The 19,332-nt window shown below is 36.2% G+C and overlaps 1 protein-coding gene across 2 annotated transcripts in view; it reads right to left on the reverse strand.

Annotated features, from left to right (window-relative positions):
• Nucleotides 1-1,319: 1,319 nt before the first annotated feature.
• LOC128900121 (multidrug resistance-associated protein 1-like) overlaps nt 1,320-19,332 on the reverse strand; it is a 38,521-nt gene continuing 20,508 nt past the window's right edge. For both annotated transcript variants that reach the window (XM_054180910.1, XM_054180902.1), the window contains 16 exons: nt 18,550-18,726; nt 17,862-18,029; nt 16,616-16,802; nt 14,892-14,961; nt 13,877-13,937; nt 12,448-12,667; nt 11,798-11,952; nt 10,569-10,724; nt 9,365-9,564; nt 8,423-8,549; nt 6,912-7,013; nt 5,839-5,982; nt 5,016-5,174; nt 4,013-4,179; nt 2,709-2,903; nt 1,320-2,208 (listed from right to left, as the gene is read on the reverse strand). In XM_054180910.1, coding sequence (XP_054036885.1) covers nt 2,097-2,208; nt 2,709-2,903; nt 4,013-4,179; nt 5,016-5,174; nt 5,839-5,982; nt 6,912-7,013; nt 8,423-8,549; nt 9,365-9,564; nt 10,569-10,724; nt 11,798-11,952; nt 12,448-12,667; nt 13,877-13,937; nt 14,892-14,961; nt 16,616-16,802; nt 17,862-18,029; nt 18,550-18,726 — 2,400 coding nt within the window. In that variant the 3' untranslated portion in view covers nt 1,320-2,096. The remainder of the gene's footprint in view (nt 2,209-2,708; nt 2,904-4,012; nt 4,180-5,015; nt 5,175-5,838; nt 5,983-6,911; nt 7,014-8,422; nt 8,550-9,364; nt 9,565-10,568; nt 10,725-11,797; nt 11,953-12,447; nt 12,668-13,876; nt 13,938-14,891; nt 14,962-16,615; nt 16,803-17,861; nt 18,030-18,549; nt 18,727-19,332) is intronic.

The following is a 19,332-nucleotide window of genomic DNA, read 5'->3' on the forward strand; positions in this document are numbered from 1 at the left end:
AAGTAGTTGTAGAGAGTGATGAGGTCTCCCCTCAGCCTCCTCTTCCTCAAACTATTGCTTCATGAAAACATAGCAGGAGCATATCATGCTGCCTCTGCCTTCACTGCATCTCCTTTTTCAAAGTATGGCTATATACGAGGACTATGGCTTGCTGAGAGACAAGGAATGGCTACTTGGCTTCTGCTGACAGTAGGCCACCATTTTCTTTTCTCTCACACTTTGGAATTATTCAGTCTGCAGCTTTTCCCAACTGTGTTCTGAAGGTAATCTGAAGCTGAAAGACTATGTCAGACTACCAGAAAGCACAGAAACCCTTTCTCTCCACAAATAAATAAAAAAAGTAAAAATTACCATGCACTGATGCCAGTCCTCAGGTTATTGTCTCTGGACCTTGCGAAAGTGTTTGGTCTCTGAGGTACCAAAGTCTACCACCCCTAGCCTTATGCCTAAAACTTATTAATCAGTTTAGAAATGGCTTTTCCAGTCCTTAACAGTTCTGAAATACTTCCAGGTAAGGTGGGGCTTGGAGGGGAGCATGACGGTGGGTAAGGGATGGGGACAAGATTGGGGGAAGTGGAACCCCAGAAGGGCCTGCCTGTGGCACTTTGAATGTTGCAGGGAAATTAAATATTGGTATGAGAAGGTTCTGCACTGTTGGGAAGGTACTGTTGGCCTCACCTGGGGAAAGGAGAGGAAACCAGATGAAAAGCAGAAAGCTGTTCTCTCTCCTGAGAAACATCTGTCACACCAGTGTTTTCAGCACTTTCAGAAGATAATAGTTACTTGGGCAGGGTTGTCCTAGTCTAAAATCGTTAGATGCTTCTAATAGTTTTGTGCAAGTGACAGGGTATTTAGTTGGGTTTTGTAGTCAATTAAACTAGACAGTTTGTAGCATAGGAAGACAGGCGTTCTTTTTTACCTTCAGGAAAGGGTAGAGGAATCATTCACCTTCACTGTAGCAGAATCACATCTTGGTGATTTTGCTTCGAGGAACTCTCTTCAGAGAGGCTCCATCACTTCTCACCACCTTTCTAAAACAGCAAATATGGTTTGCTTACTATCTGGCAAGAAATTAAGATCCTACTCAATATTAACCAGATGTCAATATTAAAGTAATGTAACAGGGCTGTAGCCTGAAACTTTAGTCATGTTCTTTGGGTTTTTTTTATTTTTTTTAAAGCAACTGATGAGGATCTTCTCTCTTTTTGAAAATAACTTTGCATTGATTGAGCTGATATTAAATTTGAGGAGTTTTAGGAACTGTAATAAAAATGAAAATTAATATTTATGAAGCCTACAGAAGCATAGGCATGTTTAATGGGCACTTTCAGTAAATGTACATAACTTGTCCTGCTGCTGTAATTAGTATTGAGGTTTGCATTAAAATTTACTAGCAAAGAGACAGCCGTATCTGACTCCATTTTTCTGGGATTCTTTCACAATGTGATTTTGTAATACTCAATCAGGTACATAAGACATGGTTTTCGGTTATTTGAAATCATTTTTCAGTTATTCAGAAATCACAAGGTCAAAAGGAAAATTAACTTTATGTGGCAAGTTTATTGCCTCAAGAATTACCTAACTATACATGCAAATATGCATGTCCTAAAAATCAGCACCAAGTGACATCTGCCTGTATGTCCACACCACAAGCAGTTTTGTTGTTTTATGAATTTTGCAATTATAATAAGAAAGTATTAACAAAATGTGCATAATGCCAGAGCAACTTAATGAAGTACTATTTTTTAATTAAAAACAGTGTGTGAACAGCAAGATTTTTTTTCCATCAGTCTTTACCAGTGCAACAGTTAAAATATGCCATGAAAATTACTGCTTCATTGTGTTGTTCCAGTACCAATATGATGAAAATTTTTAAGTGATTTGCACAAAATCAGAAAGTTATGTTAAGAAACCTGATCAATATATGCAGATTGTAGTTTAGTAAACAGCAATGCTGAGAGAAGCTTTTGAGTCAGCTAGCTGTTTTATATGGAATATAAAATATTCCATGTATATGTGGAATGCCAGATATCCCTTGAGTGATTACTGGAGTAAGGAATTCTCGTCTTCATGAGGAATTCATTCATTAGTTTTCTTTATCTCCTTATCCCAGCCTCTGCAACCATTTCAGAAAAGGCACCTTTTCCTTGTAACAAATTATGTGGTGTATCATATTCTAGAATCCTTCCTGCGTCCAGAACAAGCACTCTGTAACACAAAAGCAGAAAGATTACAGGAGAAGAAAAATCAGCTCTTCAACCATATTTTCCAGTCCTAATAGAGATATCTCTGGATAATGGGAACTCTTGTTCAGAAGAAATATCATCGCACTAGGTAATTCATTGGCTTCTAAAGCTAGGAACTCCTGTATTAAAGCCTTTTGAAAATGGCATTTTTTCTTTATTGGTAAAAATGCTACAGTATAGTCCATGTACTCTGGACAATTAAGCGGTCTTAATAGTACCTTATACCTGTATCCTAGCAGGAAAAATATTAAATTAATTCTGTAATTAGAAGGGGGAAACAGAACACAGGTTATCGATATTTAATTAATACCGACAATGAAGTCTTTTGTGATACCTTGGATTGTACAGATACAAAGATACTAAGGTAAAAAGTGTTGGAGTATAAAATTTAGTAAGTCTGAAAACTGTTGCATTTAAAAGAAACCACTTACTTTTAAAAATGTCTTACCAAAACATACTTACCTCTCTGAATCCATGACTGTATGTAACCTGTGTGCTATAGTTAATATTGTGCAGTTGTAAAACTCTTTTTTGATGGTGGACTGCACCAAGTTATCTGTTTCCATGTCAACAGAAGCTGTTGCCTCATCTAGGACCAGGATTTTTGTCTTTCGTAGCAAAACACGGGCCAGACAGACCAGCTGTCTCTGCCCAACACTGTTAAAAATACATTTGAGAAGGTCAGGTCAGGGGAGGTCCCTTCAGAAGAAGGGAGAACAACATAAATCTGAGATTACTGTGGAGCCTATTTGTTCTGTCTTTCTTAACAACACTTTATGCTTCTGAAAAGATTAGTGAAATGCGTTCACCTTGTTTAGGAAGTTTTGATTTCTTCTGGCTCAGCATACTAATAATAGTTAAAGTGTGACTTTTAAACACCTGTGGCTGAACTTTGTACCGTAAACCTAGCCTTGCCTTCAGTTTCTATATTCACATTATAATAGACAGATTGAATACTAAACCACTTTTTAACAATGTTCAGTGTAAAAGTTTGGATACTCCTGTATCCAAATGTTAGCTGTGGTGTATGCGTTCTAGAAACTTCCTCCTGAAAATGATCTGTCAAAAAAATTCAAGTTGATATTCAGTATACTCTATTTAAGACCTGCCCCTTTGCCGCTGAAAGCTTGAGTATTTGTCTCCGAGAGCTTAGAGTCCTTTTACTTTGAGTGTCACCCTCCTTACAAAACTATGGGTTAATGTTTTACAAGGAAAAAATTAGTAGCTTTGCCTAAGCAGATAAAGCAAAGAATAAGCTCTCTGCAGTTTTTCCTTCTTTCCAGGTTTGGAGGGGATTTTTTTGTTTGGTTTTACTTTGTTGCTTTGGTGGGGTTTTTTTATTTGTTTTGTGGTTTTTGTTTGTTTGTTTTGGGGGGGTTGGCTTGGGTTTTTTTGTTTTTCTTTTGTTCTGTTTTGCTGTTGTTTTTTTAATTTCAATAAATGAGCACTTTTCTATCCAAATCTAATTAGGTGGTGCATGAGTTGCCTGTCCCCCCCGGCCCCCCTTTACACCTACTGATACACTTGAGCTGAAAATAGTCTACTTCCTTGGCTTCCCATACAGCACAGGCCATAGGACTTTATACAGTTGTGACACTTTATACAGTACACCCCAATGAAACTCGTACTACCAGAATAATTCTACTTAGAATGATGGGAGAAGCGTCATTTTTATACTGATACTTTCTGAAGTAAATTCTCTGGAAAGAATGCATAGTTTTACAGTACCAGAAAATAACTGCAATAGCATGTTCTTGTTTATATACCTGAGATTTTCACCACCTTCTGAAATCTCATGAAGGAGCTTCTTTGGGAGTGACTGGACAAAATCCTTTAAGTCACACAGTTCCAGTACTTCCCACAGTTCAAGATCAGTGTGTTTTCCAAGTGGATCCAAATTTGACTGCAGTGTCCCAGAAAACAAGATGGGGTCCTAAACAACAGCAGAATGTGAGTGCGCAGTTCCAACACAAACCTAAAAGTCTGCCATAAATCCTTACATTAACATAGGGAACTGGGACAGACAATTTTGAAAATAAAGTTTGCAAGGGAAATTGTGACATTTGGAAGCTGGTGGATGAAAAGACAAAAATCATGTGGGATGCATGTGCTCAGTTCTTCATTAAGGTGAAATGTAAAGAGCAAAAGATTTCGTATGCATTCTCTGTGTTATGGGTTCTGTGACTGACTAAAGACCTGCCCAGCACCTGGCAACCGCAACAATGTATGAATTATTACTGTTTGTGAAGCACTGGATACTACGTTCATGAGCACACTTTAAGAAAAATTAGAAGGCTATGATTGTAAGTCAAATATTCTTCCTTTCCTACAGGAAAGGTGACACATTCAGCAATAACAACAAAAGCAATTATTGCATAAATGAGCATCATGAGCTTCTGTGCACTGAATACGTCAGGGAATGTCTGGAAAAGTACACGTAGACTAGTACATGCCAGGATGCATATGGGTCACATCCAGCACTTATGATTGTAGAAACAAGCGTTCAGTAGTTAAGTCTAACCACTTTTTTTGTATGCACACAAAAGCTTTTTTCTTAAAAAGGCAAATTTAAGAAGTCAGTTCTTGACAACATATGAATACCTGCACAGATTTATAAACAGAACTGATTCTATTGGAGCTTTATGCCTCTGTCTGTCTCTTGGAAGCCTATGGACTTCAGGGCTTAATTTCTCAAAAAGAAAAAAAAAAAAGGAGTGTCTTGTATTAGTCAAAAAAACCCTAAATAATTATCTCTAAAACACGTCTCACCTGTGGAATAATGTTAAGATTTCCACGTAGGTCATGGAGTCCAATAGTTGATATATCAATTCCATCAATAATTATTTTGCCTTCAGAACCCTCTAGAACTCTAAACAAGCAATTCGTGAGTGTTGATTTACCAGCTCCTGTTCTTCCAACAATTCCAACCTGAAACAGAAAGTTTTCTGGTAAAGACTATAACTTTCCATGCTGCACATTCTATATGAAAAATGATTAGTGAATTCAGTTTCAGCTTTCAGTTCAAAACTTCAGTTTCTTTCACCCACATGCAATCCTATAGGTGGATAAAACTTTAAAGCTCACTTTTGGAACACGTGACTCACAATCACAGCTCCCCCTCAGAAGCTGTAAAAGCCTATGCCTGATTGAGTGGGAATCCTTTCTGTTACCCCTCCGTTTTGTCTAGCACTCCTCAGTTCAAACCAATGACTCTAAACTGGGTCTTGCTTGGTGTTCCTTGATCCCAAACCAAAGTTGATTAGCACTAATCTGGCAGCTGATTTTTCTACATATATATTCAGCACAGTGGACAAGAGGTTTAATTTCAAATTTGGATCTTCCTTAAAACTGCCAAATTCATAAAACATTATTTCAGTTTCTTACAGGGATAAGAATTTCTACGAAGTAGGATAAAATACTTTTCCTTTTCCCATTTGTCTTTTCTTTAATGTCTTACCCACTCAACATCTTCCCTGTATGATATCATCTTGCTGTATCTAATATTGGAGACTCCTCATATGAAATCTTTTTGAAGTAGAAAGTTGGGAAACATAATTTTATACCTCTGATTCATTCTTATTATATACATTACCTTCTCTTTACTCTGTGTCTGAAAAGAGACATCATTCAGGGCTAAACCAAGATCCTTCCTGTACTGAGCCTTGTAGTTAACAAACTCTATTATTCCTCTATCAGGCCACCCCACTGGTGGTCTTTTTGACATTATCCATGGTTTCTGGAATTAAAACCATTGGTATTTCAGCATATAACAGTAAAAATATTACAAGTTAATACAAACATTAGGAAAATTATATATATCTCTTCAAAAATCCCAGCAGGTTTAGGATAATTCCAATGCAACATAAGGGAAGAGCATACTTTCATGAACGCTGGGCAGAAACATTCTAGCTGGGTTTGTTAGGGGTTTTGGTTTTAGGTTGTGGGTTTTTTTTAACATCTTATACACCCATTTAAAAAAGTGCACTCAGTTTAACTGGGTAGTTGCTAATAGTCTGGTAACTGTTCTATCAATTGGCAGGAACCGAATTTAATCTGATGCCTAATTTCCCACATATTTAAAATGCATATTTTATGAGAAACATTTTGTTTTGAGGAGTAGGAGAGAACAGAAAGATGTGAACACAGGTTAAGAAACATAAACGTCAGGGAAGGGTAAAAGAGAATGAAGAAGTATGAATGTTTCCGAGACAGACCAAGGCTCTTATGCCTGGACATGGGCACTACTTTCAGAAAAGCACAACAATCAAGGTAAATTGGTTTGAAACAAATGCCTCTCCAGACATGAGGTGAGCAACAGTTAGTGGTCTGACCGGCCTCTCTTGCCCTCTAAAATGCTCGTCTTGGTTGCACATAGCATACAGAGTTCACCTGAGCTGTAGCTGCATTAGTCTTACTACAAAATCTATTGCTAAGAAGGATGCCAAGAAAATTACTGGTCAAAATAGGAATAAAACTGCTATGACTATAACTGTAATGAAGATGCTACACATTATTCTCAATGTGGAAAAAAAAAAGGATTTAATAACAAATTATAACGTACTATTACCACTCACCAATATTAAAGTTAATTTAAGTTAGTCATTTTCTATGCACATAAATTAAATATTCAGGAAGAATGCTCACCATTTCAAGAAGAATGCTTACCTCTTTATCCATTTTTGCGTATTCACAAACTCTTTCAATTGAAACTGCATTTGTCTCGATTTCACACGCTTTACGCACCCAAAAATTTAGACTCTGAATTATCTGAGGAAATAGTAGCATCATAGAATGTAAAAAACTGACTCTACTAGCATACAGCATACTGATTTCAAAACTTACCCTGAATTTAATCATCTCATAAGCTGGATGCTTAATCACTGAAGCCAAAAAGTGGACAGAAAATGATGGCACGCTGAATTAACTGTCACTTAGAAAATGACTGATCTCAGCATTACTCTGAGCACTTCTTGTCTGCTTTCAGACTGCCCAGTGGGTATTGTGATTTTCACTAACTTAACAGCTCCAGAAAACTGAAACTACTTCAAGATCAAGAGAAAGTGCACAGTAATTGTATGACATGTTGAAAGGAAAAACATATGCTTCATATTGTGGACACATTATTACACTATTCCCTATGTAAAGTAAGGTAGCAATATAGAACAAAGAATTTGTAAAGGAGATATGTGTTTGATCTACCACGTCTGCCAAATTCGTCATCTTCAAGCACTGGGAATGCTTCTGCAGACAGAATTGGTACCACTTCCATACTTCCATGGTACCAATTCTGTGGTGAAACATTCCCACTTCCATAGGAAAAAAGCGAGCCAAAAGAATTCTTAGAATCAACCGTTTTGAGATGCTGTATGTAACTAAATAAAGAATGGTGTCAATTTGACACCAGATGAAGGTGAAAAACCGTTGAGTACTTGTGACTGTACCACCACCAAGTATATGATGGTATAAGAGGAGATTGTTCTGTCTCTGAATAATAGAAAATGGAACTCTTGTGAGTTGGGGGTGGTGTGGATATGCCATGACAGGTAATTGTCTATACATTTTTTTGTATTTCTACTCATTAGTATTTGTCAGCTGTGTTTCCGAAGCACTTACCACAGTGAGAATCTGGACACCACTAGTCTCCTAAACATCACAAGACTAAAGGAACTTGGATGCTTGGTGTATACATAATACTTAAGATTTATTTTAACCAGCAACTTATCAATACAGTTTACCTTACTTCAAGACACATTTCAAATGAGATTCTTACGTACCACTTTTACAAGGATAATGTCAAAGTAAATGTAAAAGTAAATAAACTTTTAAGTAACATTCAGTAAGTGAACAAGAACAAGAAATCAAATATGAAGTATAGTTGTACATGACTAGGCTTCTTACTTGGTTTAACAAAACACTTACAAATAAATCACACCTAGTTTCATTAACTTGATTTTTAAATATGTTTTAATAAATATTATTTCTCCTAATTTCAGAAATGGAAAATTAATGTGACATTTCCCAGTTTTAATGGAATTCAAAGGAAAACTCTGTTCTGCCCATGGGATTTAGTTTCCTTGATGCCACCTTGTATATTCACCTACTCAACTTCATTGTATGTATTCTTCCCTTTTCATAGGCAATGTGGTAGCAGAAAAAAAAAGTACACTATTACTTACATTTAGAGCATAGGATATCGATAAACCCACTGTAGAAGAACTCACTGTATTTCCAGCCAGTACTACAAACAGTGCAGCAAAGAACACCATTAAATTTCCCAGAAATTCAAGCCTGACAGACAGCCACCTTTAGTAAATCAAGGCAAAGAAACAAGTTAATTACATAAAATGTTTTTCATAGTATAGTGAACATATTGCTAATATAATGACTCTTTGAGATTGTTATAGTAGCAATTTACCCATTTTAAAAAAGAGATAAGTAGTATCATTCCCCGTTTACAGATGGACTGGGAAGGGAATATGACATATCTAGAACTGGCAGCACTGCTAAAAAAAAATGCAGGTCTTTCAGCTCCTGGCTAGTGCTCCCTTCACTCATACTGCCTTCCTACTCTTCCGATCTGGAAAAGATTCAGGTATATGACTGAAAACCAGAATTGAAAATCTTCTTGGTTATCTCTGCATGTAACTGAACTGAATCGTAAAGGAAGGAGAAGAAATGGATTTATTTCCTTAAACTCAAGTTTCTACTCTCAAGATGTACCTGGTTCCTCTGGGCACAGACACCAGGTTGCTTCCACATGAACTACTGAAATCGAAATGTGATTTGTCCATAAGCTTGTAAGGAGAACTGTTAGTTGAAATGTAGTACAGTCCCCACTCATGACCTATTGGTAAACCGTTTTTTTGTTTGTGTTTTTTTTTCAATATTCTTGTCCTAGGCAGCACATGCATATTTTCTATAAACCTGCCAGTTTCTAGTACATAAAGAAGAAATCATCCTAGTGCTTGGACATAATCTACGCATTCATTACAAAGAGTGGTGGGCAAATTGCTTTTGTCCTTCTGTTTCTCAATGGGTTTGCGCTGACTAAAGGTAAACAGTTGTGGAATTCTACAGAAGGCAGTCTTAGTCACAGATGCAGAACTGCTCTAAAGTACCTGTTTGAGATGACGTTGTTGTAGAAGTAAACCAAGTTCTCATATACAACATCATTATTTTTTCTAATGAATCTCTCTTGGTGGCCGAATGCTCGAATTGTTGATCGCCCTACAAGAGTCTCGCTGAAGTGGGAGATCACAGGAGAATGCGATGCTCCTGCAAGCCGTCGAATTTGTCGTGAACTCGCTATGTAGTATCGCTAATAAAACAGTACAGACAAAACGGACATTTTAAGTTGCTACAAGTTTTTTTTATATTGTTTAAAATATCTGCCATATTTATTTCCAGTTATCTATCTGTTAAGTAATCCCTGTATATTTTGAATACGAAAAAGTTGGAAGTGTTTACACAGGAAAAAAACCACTCACAAACAGTACAGAAAAAAAGAATCTGTCTCTGGGGACGCACCAACATTGTAATGATGACATAACTGCAATACATAAATTACTGGCAAGGTTAAAATAGGATAAGATTATTTCCAAATTCTACAGAAAATGTGCTATACCACAATTAAAACTTCTATGTAAACTTTCAAATTAGAGCGTCCTGCTGCTTTCTCAGGTGAAAGTCAGCCTTTATTTCTTCAATGTAATGATGTCTGTATTTAAATTCCTTAGCAGAGACTGAAGCCAGACACTCTCTTCCTTCCTTGATATTCTTATTTTAAGAATCTTTGAAGGTCTTTAATCACTTTGAGCATCAAGAGACACGAATGCAGCCATTAGTCTTTCTGAAACGTTACTTTTTGTGTTCTCAGTAGCATGACTGACACTCTAGACAAAAAATAGCACAGGTAGTTCAGGCGTCATTCTATTTTATGTCTGCTGTTTCAGGGTTACCCTTCAACTTTTAACTTTCACTATAATATACACCCCATTTTTTCAGATAACTTCATCAAATTTCTTGGTGGGATCTATATCAACATTGTATCTTCCTAAGAAAATGGAAAATCTAAAGAGAAAAATATAAGTTAAAAGTTCCCATGCATTACAGGATATGTTCAAGAAGTGTTCTAATTTCCTTTCAAGAAACCTGAAGATTTTTTTCTGAAAGCAATTTCAGATGTGTTCTGTATATATGTATGTTGGCGGGGGTGGGGGAGAGCGTTCACAATAAGGAATAATTTAAGCCTGTATCCTTGATTGTTTTGGACATTTCATCCACATACATCTAGAAACTCTTATACAAGCTTAATGCACTTACTTGGATAGTAAAATAAAAGTATCCCAGGGGAATAACTACCACTATGAACAGTGGTGAGGCAGATGCAATAACTAGAATGGTTCCAATAACATCTAGTGTACAATTTAGCCAAGTTCGTAAGTAGTAATGGAAACGTATGTCCACTATAAATAAGTCCTGTAACAATGCACAGAATAATCGAGATTTTGTGAGTAAATTACACTAAAAACTTCAAGAAAGCATCCTTTAAAAATAGAATCAAACTAAAATACCTTCAATAAAAATTAGTAGGATCCACCCTGATTATATCCTAATGAAATGCATTCTTATATCATTATTATTTGTCTAAATGTGCAATAGACATAATAGCTTTCAGACTAGTCATGGTATGTCAGAGAACAGGCTCTTGATATTTTGCTACTCAATACTATTTAGCCTATGTAAAGCATATCAGACTGAAAAGGAGGCTAGGAATTCAAATCCTACCTCTTGTATACTCCTGTTAATAATTCTAGAAGTGTACTGAAATATTCCTAATCCCTTACTGCACATGGTAAAGCTTTTTCAAACCCAGTTTATAACATATTGCTACCAAAGACTAGGGGCTTGAGTGAAACCTAAATCAACTGATCTTTTAGTGTATTACATAAACGCTCTTCTAGAGAACACAGCCATCAACAGTCACTGTATTTGAAGTAATCAGTAATGCATTGCAACGATCTAGTTACAATGAGAGTGGAAATACTAAATCCATAGCAAATAACACTTGTATGTGTATTAGGAGGTTCCAATTAAAGCCAGAACAGTACAAAAATAGAAAATAACATTCCCTTTATGTCTATATTCTTCTGAGAATGTGAATTTAATGTATTAATTGATTTCAACAATAACATTTGATTCTGATATGCAATATACCATCTAAGAAAAATGTTTGGTTTTTTTTTAAAAACAGATCAGGTTTAGGTCTGGTAAACTTACACTGCAGGAATGGTCTTTGAGGAATGGCCTCCTAATTATCTTGATAGGTTCTATACAGCTTCTAATAATAACATATTTTGATGATTTTGTCAGAAAATAGCTTGAGACAGTTCTTTAAGTTTTTATGCACTGAAACAGCTTTATATTGCTAGATATTGTATTCACTTGCTTTGATATCTTTAACTTTTCAACAATACTAAATGCAATTAAATCTGTAGTCACTCAAGCTTCATTTTCATAAAATAGAAAAAATGCATGAGTTTTCCCTTTACCTTTGTGAATCTATTGATGATCTGACCAACTGGATTAGTTTCAAAATGCTGAAGAGGAAGGTGCAATACGTTGTCTAACAGCTGATGATGCAATGCCCGAGAAGCAGACAGGGATCCCTTGGTGAGCACATAAGCACCACAGCAAACAAGAAGACCTTGTGAATGGATAAATTAAAAGACAGTATGAATGGCTGGGGAGAAAAAGGAGCTGGAGCTTGTTTCTGTTACTGTTTTCTACCACAGTGAGCAATCCAACAGTCGCACTTCATATCTTAGTTTTGCAAATGTACGTATTTGTATTTTGTTGATATATCTCACTAGTTCATAAGCATGTTTTTACTGCAATTAAGTCTCTTATGCTAGCATGCCACTACACATCAACAGTGGTTTCCTTCCTCACTGAGATGCCAACATAACTTCATTAGGTTACACTTGGATGTCCCAAGAATTCACAGAAGTATCATAAAATTAAACAGCATTTTCTTCTACACATCTGTATATCTCTTCTCCTCTTCCCAGGTTAAACCATTACACTGTATTGCATACAATTCTGTTTATGAAACAACCAGCATTATTTCTTTACTGAAACACATTCAGGCAGATTAGACTTGGCAAATGGTGAGAAAACAGTCATAAATGCTCATCCTTGCCTTGTATAAGTCCCATAAGTCCATAGATATGAAGTTTATAGTTTTGTGATTGTTTCCATTCTGAGAAATCACGAACTTTTGCTGTTTCTGTGGTCCAGGTGCTAAGCCACAAATTTTGTCCAATGGCTAGTGCATTTTGTCCTAGATAAGTAGCTATGGTTAGCCACATCCATCGCCACTTGAAGGCTTGGAGGTATTTCAAAACAACTGACATTTTCATCTAAATATATATTAAAAAAAAAGAATACATAAAAAAAGGAGTTACTCTGAAAATCATTATAATTGTTGAAGGCAAATACACATTATATAATGGGAATTGGATACATTAAATTCAGAATAAATCTAAATAATTTCTTAATTATATCTGATAACTTAGGTATATAAAATCACACCGTAAAACGGTTTCCTCTCTCACTACACTCTGCTCTTTAATGATACATATCATAGGCAACTGTGCTTGTGACACTTTCCAGTGTCAGATTTTTAAAATCTTATATATGTAGATTATACAAAACAAACAAAAACAAACCAAAACCCCAACCAAACAAACAAACAGAAGTGCTATTTCTGGGAAGTTTGTATGAAGCAAATCTTACTCTAATCATCACTGGAGCAAGAAAGTTTAGAACTGTCATTCCAGGCTACTAGAACCAAGTAAATTATTGTCAGCAGGAGAAAGTTCTTATTCTTGGTGTACATGAGAACCGATGGGGCTAAACTCAGCTAGGCCGCTTGAAAGGAAGAACTGGTAGAAGCAGAATAGTGACAGATTCTTGGATTTCATTACAGGGTCTGGAGTGAAATAAACTCTAGTTGGCCCAAACTTTTCTGTCTCTTCTGCAAACTCATTTTTTTCAAGCGCCTATTTTTACCATCTTGCTAGAAACTCACACCTTCTTTCCCTCTTCACCCCCCACCCCTTTTTATTATAATTCAACTATAGCTTCCCAGGAAGTTTTGTCATTATCCATACCCTGTTTCTTGTTCTTTTCCCTCTTCCTAACAACTGGCAGAATTTTTTAATGGAGACTGCAGAAAGTGTGCTTTTCACATAAAACAATACTGCAGCAGTATTACTATGCAAAATTTCTAGTCTCTGCTCCAGGACACAGGTATTTACACTTCCTAAAGTTAAGACAAACAGAATGTTTTTCTAATAGAGGAAAAAGCTTTTTTAATCTTCTTCTTTCTGAACTACGCAGAACAGGCTGGACCTGGGTGTAATATTAAAATAGAGCCAGTAACACATCATCAAAATAGCAAATCTCAGACTGCGTACTGAAAATTCGGTAAAAACCTGTAAGGTTTATTTTTGATTCAGTAATGAGATGTCAGGCAACCTTAACAATAAACAGAAAACTGCAACTGCAAAATAATACATTTTTATAAAAACAAACGTCAAAGCCTTTTCTATTAGTGATATACTTACGCCACCAGTGGCAACTTTTTCTTTTTTGTTAGTGAGTATTTTCGATTGATCAAAGGAAGAACTGCAAATAAGAAACACTTTCAAATCCTCTTGTGAATCGTCATACAAAGAATATATCCATTATTCCCAAGCAAAAATGGATACTATAAAATCTTGTACATTTTTCCCATGGAGACACAAACTGTTTTCAGCTGTTCTGTTTTTGTTCTTAGAATAAAATTACGGTCAGAAGACAACTCTAGGTATGTCCTTTTCATTTCTTGCATGAATATGTGTAGGTAAAACTGAACTTGCCTTGCATAGGCTTCAGCTAGCGATGTAAGACTGCCCTTTTCTGAGGCATATAAATGTGGTGCAACTTGGGTCTCAGCCCTTGTCTGGGCCCAGGATAAGGGCTTACTATTTGACACATCCAATTCTACTAATTCTTGAACAGGGTGGTTAATTTAACTGTCCTGCATTGTCTGAACTTGCTAGGTTGAGTGTATTCTACAGCATCTTTATGCTATCTTCCACAACTGCAAATATACCACTACGGTGCTTTACAAATTGATCTAGGAGGTTATTCAACTTTTTGAAAGCCCAGAAGTTTTCTTAAAGGTGGAAAAAGACAAATCAATGTTACACAGGAAAAACAAAGAGCATAAACCAGTTGTTAATACACTAAAAAGTCAAATTGCTGCCAGGGAATTGTGGGTACATCCACATCAGTGACTTCAGTTGCTCTTCTGAAAGTCCCCTTCATTCCTGCTTAGTGTACTTTTGCTCACACAGTGAAGCAGTCCACAAACTGAACCTCTTGAACTTATGCAGCACTTTAACAGGATTTCTTTTGTATAAAGCGAAACCAGAAAATGATCTTCAGATGCATGTTCTCCAGGCAACTGCTAATGGGCATTCAGGCTTAACCCATGTTTACACAGTGAAGGACAGCAGCACAGCCTTCAGCTCTTAGGGTTGTTCTAGCATTGCATCAGTTAAGCAATGGCTATTCTTTTTTTAAAAAAATACTTACTCTTTATGCTTCAGCAGCTCTCTTTGTTGCAGACTCCTGCCCAGCTGGCCCTTTTCTTTTGAAGAACTCACTATAACAGAAAAAAAATGGAAAAATCTTTTCAATATTACACCATGAGTAGACAGGTACAGTACAAGAGTTAGAAATTAAAAATGGCGACAGATGATGAACGGGGATACTTTAAATTATGAACTCCTTAAATCGACCTAATCTTGGGACAGTTACTACACAAGACAGACACATTTAAGACCAAATGCTACAACTGTGACAGCAGGTATATCTCCCCTATGAGCCCAGAGTCGCTTTGGAATCGCGTTCTTGCTTAGGGAAAGTATTAGTATCCCTGCAAACATTAACATTAGTGTTTATCTCAAAGTATTCTTGCATCATGGCTGGAAAACTGAGCTTGCTGTTCTTTGCATTTTAATGAAAGGATTCAAAACACTTTTCTTTCAGGAATGGATTTTTTTCCTCTTTTTCATATTCGATGTTATTTTTGTGAACAGATCTGTCAAGATAAAGATATGTTTTCTACAACCATCCATCTTGATGAATGTACCTCTGCTGTATAATTTTGTATTGCAACACATTTCATGCTGTTTCTTCTCCTCATCACTTTGGTCCCCCTTCCCTCTCTTTATTACCCTTCATGAATAATAAAGGTCTCCTTACATGGCTACCTCACAGTTTCACCCAACACAGCTAACTCAAGACTTCTCACTGCTGCCGTTTGCAAATTTGCCGTTCTGTCCTTCCACTCCTCCCTGTCAACCCTAGAAATATTTGAGAGTGCTGGCTCCAGTATAGGGCCTGAATTAATAAGCCCCCCAGACTGCATTGTACTTACTAGAGGCTCAGTTTAGAGTTGCTAAGCTAACTGGAAACTAGCATTATAAACATCTGCAGTCATCTACCTGTTTTAGGACTCTTTTGTGTCATGTGGAGGGGTTCTTTCTCTCAAAATTCAATAACCACAATTAAACTACTCCTGAAGTATATGATGAAAACAGGTCAAACAGACTGCATTGTCAATGTACCTGTTTGTTTCCCACAACTCTATAAAGAGCACACATTGAACAACCCAGGTACAGAAGTAAGTTTGTTCCAAACCATGTGAATGTTTTGTAAGTATGCTTTTTTAAGGTACTATGCAGTATTTTTTTGTTTATGCTGTCTACTTGTTGGCTGGAAGTATTTCATAGGAGTATTAAAAGTTTCTTTTTTTTTTTCCTCCTACAAATGGACCATATTCTCCTACTAGTTCTGCTGTGCTCCTTGATTACAGCAGTCTAAGGTGATGGAACTAGGAAATATAAAACAAGACATAATCATTGACACTGCAAGATTAATTTGAAATATCCATAATTTTTGGACATTTCAAATGTCCATAATATCACCAATTATTTATTGGGTGATAAATCCTTAGCAGAATCAGGTAACTTTACCAGGTAATTAATACAGTATGTAAAATTAGAAAACAGTTGCATAAAGCACCTTTATCATACATCCATTAGTTGAAAGAGTAAACCATTTAATCTCAAGACATTAAAGCCTGAATTCTTTTCAGTTTACAACCTATAATTCTATACCAAAACATAGACAGGAATGCTCTACGTTTTCCAGCAATTATTGTACTCATTCACAGCAAGGGGAGCAGGAATATTTTGAGAAGCTTGCATGAAAAGAAAAACTACTAAGCAAACACAGTATACGAATTTTCTCACCTTCCATTGGGGTTGCTTCTTCCCTTGTGTGCTCTGCACTGAAGACTTGAATAAACTCAGCAAAATTAGCACTCTTTGAAATGAGTTCTTGGTAGGTCCCCATTTGACTGATTCTGCCCTCGTCCATTACTATTATAAGATCAGTGTGAGGCAGGAGCGTTAGGGTATGGGTCACCAATATTCGAGTCTGAAACACAATGTTTTCCATTTTACCATATATATACAAAGCTTATATTGAAAGTAGACATTATACTATGATAACTGGAATAGTATAATGGAATTTTTCTGTGATTTTGTGCATTTATTTGTCTACTTTATTATTATTATTGTTATTTGTTGCCTACTTTGCCACTTTACTCTTTTAATTGCTGATTGTAATGTCAAACTTTATGTTTATAGCTACTTGCTATTACTTGTACTTACCTGTTTCTTAATGTGTATCTTCTGCTCAGGAATGGCTTAGATTAGGTTTTAAAGAGATGAGGTAGATACTACAGCTTTTAATGTACTGCATATAGTTTGATAGTCTCAATGTTAAAATCTGCTTACAAGTGTACCATTACTAGAGTTCTTGCTTCTGCCAGATACTTATAACCCATGGGGCAGGTAAGTTAAGAAAAGGGAGAAGGGAGAGAGGGCAAGTGAAAGACATTTACTTCACAGTAAGTAACATATTCATAATAGTAAGTGTTTCATAGCAATGCATGTGTTTTGCAGGCATCGGCCAGTGGGAATAATCTGTACTAATTCATAACACTGAGGAGAGATTTTTTACAAGCTATCTTACCTTCCCACATGAACAGTTTTTAAATGGGAGAATCTATTCCTTCTGATTCCACTTTCCCCTTCCTTTGTTCGACAAAACTACCGGCTATAAGTTATTTACTGCAGTGAGGCATCAACAGTGACCGTAAGGGCTCGACCCTGCCCTCCATATGCAGACCACAGCACTCCTCAAAAACTGGCAGTAAAGAAGAAATTAGCAAATATTACATGAATTTTTCAGACTCCCAGGTAAGTAAGGCCAGCTCTCAATCTTTTTTTCAGTCTGTGCTATGCATACCCAACAGGCTTTGAATTGGCACAATCAGCTGTGCTTTTTATTTAGCCTCTTTATTCAAAATGATTTTCGTCAACACACTAGGTAATACATGAACTATTGCAGAATGACTGGGACTTTTACTGTGTCTGTTGTACTGTACAAAGCAGTTCATCCCCAAATTGAAAGGAAGCCACCCTACTTTACCTTGCTTTTTAGGAGACCTGAAGGCCCAATTAGCTTCTCAAAAAGGTGTTTCCCAACATGTACATCTACAGCAGACAGGGGGTCATCCAGAAGATACAAGTCAGCATTGCTGTACACAGCTCTAGCAAGACTCACTCTCTGCTTCTGCCCTCCACTTATATTGACACCCTAAGAAAAGAAAGCCAAAATAATCCACACTGAAATATAAAATACTAAAGAAGACCAGGGTATCACACTCAGTCTCATCATTATTTTTTTCAGGTAATCAAAGTAAATTTTATAGTAGAACTGAAAATAGAAAATTGGATTTTCAAGTAATTAGAGCAAAGTTTGGGCTCTGTTGATTAAATTCCCACTCCAAAACGGGCAAATGCAAGGTACTTCAGAAAATTAAAAAAACCCTATTATTTACAGTCATACAGACATTTTTACAATATAGAGGAAACCCTTGGAGAACAAGACAGGGCTGACTCAAACCGCTGCATAGAAAAGAGCCATTTTAAAAATGAGTAAGAGTTCGGAGCTTTAACAGAAGTTAAGTTCAAAGTAAGCTAGCTAAGTAGGGAGGTGGACTAGATGTACTTGGCTAAGAACTGATTAGTCGTCAGTGTAAATTACCAAATAGATAATATATTAAAACATGAAAGACATAACTTATTGCATCATTTCTGACACCTTGAATTCTCACCCTTTCTCCAATCTCTGTTTGGTCTCCATTCGGTAACTGTTCCAAATCTGGCAGTAAAGCACAAGACTCTAAAACAAGTTCGTAGTATGGCCTATTTAGATTTGCACCAAAGAGAATATTTTCTTGTAAACTGTCATTTTGAATCCAAGCCTGCTGAGAAACGTATGCCACTGAACCCTAAAAAGAATTGGAAACATTTTTTTCACTTGTGCTTTCTGAATATAGAAAAAATAGCATTTAAATTACATTTGAAATTCCAGCTTTACCTCAAAGTAACCAGTAATTACTTCCAAAACTTAAGCATTATTAAACTGTTAAAATTTTGACTAAGTCAGGTAATAAAAACCTGTTGAATATTCCTTTAAAACAGCTTGCCTATAATTATTATAAGAGGACAGACTTTGAATAAGACTGACAGAGCTGGGACATATATTGAGCAGTCTTTTCAGGGAAATACCTCAGTGACAAACAGCCATCCATTGTAAGATTTATATACAGCAAAATGAGTCTGTATGAGGTATAACAAAATACAGCTTGATTGTTTGTATTTTTACATAGTATGCTACAGAATGTGTCAGCCATTAGAAATTAAGGTTACAGGATAGGAATAATATCTAGAAATGCTCTTAGATATTTTCTTACATTAGGCTACATGCCCTGTGAAATCTATTAATTTTACAATAAATTGAAAGTATAGAGACACTGGTTGGGTATATGCCTTCCTTATTAGATTCTACACAGCTGATCGTTTTCCTATTAATTACTACTCTCAGATTAAGGACA

Source organism: Rissa tridactyla, chromosome 1 (genome assembly GCF_028500815.1).
Source record: "Rissa tridactyla isolate bRisTri1 chromosome 1, bRisTri1.patW.cur.20221130, whole genome shotgun sequence".
Classification (NCBI taxonomy): Eukaryota; Metazoa; Chordata; class Aves; order Charadriiformes; family Laridae; genus Rissa; species Rissa tridactyla.